At 58.4% G+C, this 5,632-nt stretch overlaps 1 protein-coding gene across 1 annotated transcript in view; it reads left to right on the forward strand.

The window, feature by feature from the left end:
• Nucleotides 1-3,915, forward strand: part of VOLCADRAFT_94037 (uncharacterized protein) — a gene marked incomplete at both ends in the record, with an annotated part of 18,407 nt that extends 14,492 nt beyond the window's left edge. The window contains 2 exons of the mRNA XM_002953219.1: nucleotides 190-876; nucleotides 3,808-3,915. Coding sequence (XP_002953265.1) covers nucleotides 190-876; nucleotides 3,808-3,915 — 795 coding nt within the window. The remainder of the gene's footprint in view (nucleotides 1-189; nucleotides 877-3,807) is intronic.
• Nucleotides 3,916-5,632: the final 1,717 nt, after the last annotated feature.

Genomic DNA, 5,632 nt, shown 5'->3' on the forward strand with positions numbered 1-5,632 from the left:
TTTGGATCTGGATTCTCCGCTGGATCTAACGGAGTTGTGGTGCCTGCTGGCGGTGCCGGGAGCGCCGGCAGCGGCGGCGGCGGCGGCGGCGTGAGTGAGTCCATTCCTCTTTCCAGTTGCGGCACTTTGAGCCCGACGCCCGTCTCGGGCCACGTCTTACTCGGGTCGCACTACCAACACGCGCAACAGACCATCACCAGTCTTATTAAGCAGCCTGTGGCGGCGTTTGCCGCCGCTGCCACCGCCGCCTCGGCGGCGGCGCCAGCGCCACCTTCTCAGATGGTGTCGTTGCCGGCGGTCTACGGCCAAGGCGGCGGCGGCGGCGGCGGGGTTACGGGCGCTTGCGCTCCGGGCTTGCACGGTGGCATTGGAAACGGTGGCGGTGGGAGTGGCGGCGATGGCAGTTTAGGTGGCGGCGCGACGGTGAAAGTATCGTCTTGCGCCGGCGGCGGCGGCACCGGCGGCGGCGGCGGCGGCGGGGCATCTCAACCGCTACCCCAGGGTCACTGCGGCGACGGCGGCGGCCCCTTCTCAGCGGCGGCGACCGGCGGCTCCGCTGGGGCGATGGCAGCCCCACCTCAGCGCGCGGTCAGCAACGGCGCCGCTGCCGTCAACGCCTCCAACGCCGTACAGGTCCCTTTTGGGATTGTGTCCGGGGTCATGGGCCATGGCGTCGGCGGTGGTGCTGGCGGTGGTGACGGCAGCGCAGGCGCCGCCGCGGCCGCCGCCGCCTCTGGCGTTGTCGTTGGCGGCGGCGGTGCAGTGTACCACGTTGCCATTGGCGGCACGCCAGTTAGCCGTCCGCTGCTGCGCCTGGGCGGCATGACTAAACTGGGCTCTGGTAGCACCGTGTTCCTTTCTCCGAGTAGTGGTATGGTGCAGCAACATCAGCAACAACATCAGCAACAACATCAGCAACAACATCAGCAACAACAGCAGCAACAACAGCAGCAACAGCAGCAACAGCAGCAGCCGCGATACCGGCATTAAGACTTGTGAGTTCCGCCGCCCTTGAAACAGTCTTAGTCAAATTTTTGTGTGGTGGTAGGTGGTGGCTTCGGAGCGGAGCCACCTGCTCCGCTGCTGAAGGATAGATGGCTGGCTGGCTGGCTGGCTGGCTGGTGCCTTCATATACAGAAAACGTTCAGTTAAACGGGTCGGGACTTTTCATCATACATGTTGATACAGTGCCATTTACGTTGCAGGCAGGACGGCCGGGATGGGAGTTTTTGGGTGTTTGATGGTGTTTGATGGTGGCGTGAGGTGAAGGGCAATTTATAATGGCGGATATGTGCGTGTGGACGCATGTCGCTGTGGTAGTGGTGGTGATCAAAGGGTAAGGGGTTGAGGAAGCAGAGAAGGGCGGGGGTGCCTGGGGGGGTTTGCTGCGCTCCGATACCGTCATGCCGTTACCCACGTTGTGACGTCATCACGGCGATGATGACGTCACGTGGATGGGGGATGAGAGGACGTACTGCTGCGCACGAAAGTCCTGTCGGTATCTACGTATGTATGTATGTATGCATGTATGTATGTGCGTGTAGTATTCCGAAACCGTTGCGAGTTTTTGCTCGCCGATTGTCGTTGCCATGCGCTTTCTCACCACTGTGAACACCGTTTTATGTCTCCCTGCCTGTCTGCTTGTCCGTCTGTCTGTCTGTCTGTCTGGTCTGCATACAGCATCTTCATATTGCGACGCGACCGCATGCCCCCTATCGAATCACGCGATGCCGCCGCCGGTGTTGGGCTCAGCTCCTCAGCACCCCAACGCAACCACGCACAACGTACATGTGCACGCGCGCGGGGAACCTGCCGAAGTTCCTTTCTGACTTTTTTTCCCGTCCGAAATCAAACCAACTTTCCCGACATCGTACATCGTACATTCCAAGGGTGAAGATTTAGGTTGGGGTTTTGGCTGGATGTGGTCCGATAAGGGTGAAGATGGCGGTTTAAAATGTTGGGTTGTTGGGTTTTGGCAGAAGAGTACGGAGGAGGGAGGAGCTCAGAACGCAAACAAGGAGTTGTGTGTGTGTGTGTGGAGGGGCGAAGGAGGAGGAGGAGCAGCTTATTGGTGGGGTGGGAAGGGAGGGGAAGGAAGGACTTGTAGACCGACCGACCGACAGACGCACGTCCGTAATTGATAAATAGACAGACAGACAGACAGATAGATAGACGGGCTTTTATACGTGGAAGATGGTAATATTTCCCATCAGCGGCGAATTGGTGGACACACAAGTCGGAGGTAACATTTTTGTGTGTTTGACGCCCCGTCGTCTTGTGTGACCTTTTGACTGATTTCACTGATTTCCGGCTGGGCGGTTCTAAAACCGCCCCCGTGGGGGGACGCAGCGGGTTGGAAATGTGGAGGAGTACGGCACAGAAGAGGTCGGAGAAGGGGGAATGTCGGAGGGAATGAGGGCATCGTCTCTCGGGCTCTCGGGCCTTCCAGTGGACTGGCCGTTAATTGGTTGGTTTGTTGGTTGTTGCGGCGGCGGTGGTTGGCTAGGTTCCCTGGTGAGGTGACAAAGAAATCAAAAGAGGTGAACGAGAACTCTCGGATTTTAGAGTTGTGTGAGCCATATGGGAGATTCCGGACGGAATAGTGCGGTTGCGGGAGGTGCCTTGAGGGCGGTGACTACCCCGTGGAAGTTGAGGTGCGCTCAACAGGACAGGAACGCGGGATGTGATGGGATGACGCGGGATGTGATGTTCACACGGTCAGCACTCCGCGATGTCGAGGGGGGCACACAATGGGGGAGGGATGAGCTTTGGATGATCTGCAGCAGTGGTGGAGGCGGTTTGTGTGCACGTGTGTGTGGCATTTCTTCTGTGCGCTGTGCGCTGTGTGTATGTATGTATGTCTGCATGTGTGTGTGTATGTGTGTGTGTTTTACCGCATCGACATAGCAGAGACGTGTGTATGGGCGGGCGCGCGCGCGCGTGCGTGTGTATAAGTGTTCTTGCATTCGCCCACTTCCCGTGATGTGTGCATCGGAAACGTGCTGGGAATGTCACTTTTTGAAGTACATACCTTGATGGGCTGGACGACCCGCCAGAGAGGGTACGGGTGCGCGCGTGTGTGTGTGTGTGTGTGGAGGGGGAAGGGGGCGGAAGGGGCTTTTCCAAATATTTCGGATATCTCCATAACTCTCACGGCAAGGTCATGTTTTGTGATATGCGTGTGCTTCTATATGTCATGTGTTTTTGTGTGTATGTCTGTATGTATGTGCGGGGCCGCCTCCCTCTTGCGTCTGTTGATGTGGGTGTGGAGGCAGCTGCTGCGGGGGGGTAATCTTCCGGAGGACCTCCCTTCTCTTCACCCGCGCACGAATCATATCATGAATATTATGGGTATTAAATGTTTTCGTCATTTTACGTGGACTGGCAGCAGCAGCGGCAGCAGCAGCAGCAGCGCGCAAGCAAGCAAGCAAAAAATAGCAGCAGCGGCGGCAGCAGCAGCAGTAGCTGGCAATAGCTGGAGGTTTTGGCCGCTTACCACTGGTATGTATTGTTGCATTCTATGTGTGCAGTGCACGTGTTGTTGGATGCGGAGCGGGCTCGCTTGACTCCAGTGGGCTTAGAGTCCTGCTGCTGTAAGCTACAAGGACTGTCGGCGCGCCGAGGAGTCCTTTAGCGAATCAACCCAGAACGATGAACGGTGAAACGGCAAATGGGCAGAAAGAAGCGAATGTATTATTTGGGTTTCTTTTTGGGTAACGTTTAGCGGTGACGTACAACGAGACGTACACTCGTACTACGGTCGAAAGCTGTTGTGCATGCGCGCGGTTTCGGTTCCACCGCTGCCAGTGGGGCCGTTGTTCGGCCGGCGTTGGCGTTGTTCACGATCCGCCGTCTGCTAAAAGAACGGTGGGAGCGGAGTCCACCACCGCCACCAGTGCGAATTGTGGCCAGTGAGCCCATGCTTTCAACTTTTAAAAGGCGCAGCAGGTGCTGCTGCCTGCTTTTGTATTTTGCTATGAGGGGCGTAATGCAAGGAGGGCAACAGCCTTCAGCTAATCGACGGGTATAGTCATTTTGTAGCTGGTTGAGCTTCACCCTCGTACGACTTTCGGATGACGCGGTTGGCTCTACTATAAATACACGGTGGGCATGAATTCGCCTCTCCTCCCCATCCACACCTCGCTGTCCTGGTTGTTGTGTTCGGGGAAGAGGTTCAAGGGATCGTAGTGATGCGTTTTGGCGAGTGTAAGGGGTTGGAGGTGTCGGTGGCCGCAGCCGTGTTATTTGTGAGAGATAGTCACGACGCACATACATACATGCAGACAGAGATGCGGAACCTTTGGGAAGGCAACTGCTTAATATGTCATGTGGTAGCTGGGGAGGCGGGAGGTGTCAAGAGGTGGCGTGCCTTGGCCCCTTGGTGGAGGCTGGCGGTGATGCTGGTGGTCGTGACGATGGGGGGAGGTCTGAAGGAAAACGACTTGGCATGAAATACCGATTGCGTTCGCGCGGTATGAGGAGGGAGGTCGCTTTAATTAGTTGTTCTGTATGTGTGTGTCTGTGTCCGTCGGTCTGTCTGTCTGTGAATCCGCTGTGAATACTCTCTCCCAGGCCCTGGCTATAGGCAACACAGCGGCGCAGAAGACTGCGAACCGAACTAAGCGAGAGAGCCGCGCGAGAGGCGCCACACCACCTCAGGGATCCCTAAACAGGCTACCTGGCCCCACTACGCCTGGCCAGCCTAATCGCGCGCTCTCTCCCCTCTAGAACACCAAAACAAGAACAAACAGAAAACACCACCGGGGGCAGGGGCTCTACTCAGGGGGCTCCACTACACACTTAAAAGCCGAGGCAGGGGAAGACCTACCCACGTCAGACACGGCCCCTCAGAAGACTCTCCCAGTCAAGGACACACCCACTCAGCCCGCAAGGCAAGAGACATACTGCCGGGGGGGCGATCACATCCCACCTGGGGTCTGCTCCCACCTGGGTGGCGCTTGGGTGGGCCAGAGCTGCTGCCGGGTGGTGGTGGCCCCTATTGTTCTCTGTGCGTGTAGCAGGTGCCTGTCGACCTGTTCCCCTACGGCTCGTGCGACCGGGCATTCCCAGCAGTGGTGCAGCCGCGGTGGGCAGGGTCGGGCGGCGGTGGCCCGCTGGTTCCACACCCCCATGGCTCAGTGGGCACCCGGGCTAGGTGCGTGTTGCCAGGTAGGGGCACGCCATCCACCGCAAGACGCCGCATGGTCTCCTTGTTCTCATTCCCCCAGTGCACCCCATACCACAAATGTGCCAGGGCTGCCTTGAAGCGACTAAGCCGGGCAGGGGGGTCAGACTAAGCCGGGGTCTCGGGCGTGTTCAGGGCCTCATGCACGAAGTCGGTCATCAGGCGTATGCACTGCTCGTTGGCGTGCCCGTTCTGTAGCTGTGTCGCTTGACTGACCGTTAGGCAGCGGAGCGGCATAGTGTCCGTCCCCCAGGCGGGGGAGGCGCCACCCCAGGCGCCCGATGAACATGGTCATCACTTGTGCGCAATCTGGCAGTGTCGATGCCTGTCCTGGTGGTTGCTGCTGGGGCCCCTCCTCCTCCACTTGTCACCTGGCGCTGGCCTGATGCCCGGGCGAAAGTCTCCATGGCCTCCAGGAAGGAGGGCACCGACTCCTCGCTCTCCAGC

This window comes from Volvox carteri (genome assembly GCF_000143455.1).
Source record: "Volvox carteri f. nagariensis unplaced genomic scaffold VOLCAscaffold_35, whole genome shotgun sequence".
In the NCBI taxonomy this organism is placed as follows: domain Eukaryota; kingdom Viridiplantae; phylum Chlorophyta; class Chlorophyceae; order Chlamydomonadales; family Volvocaceae; genus Volvox; species Volvox carteri.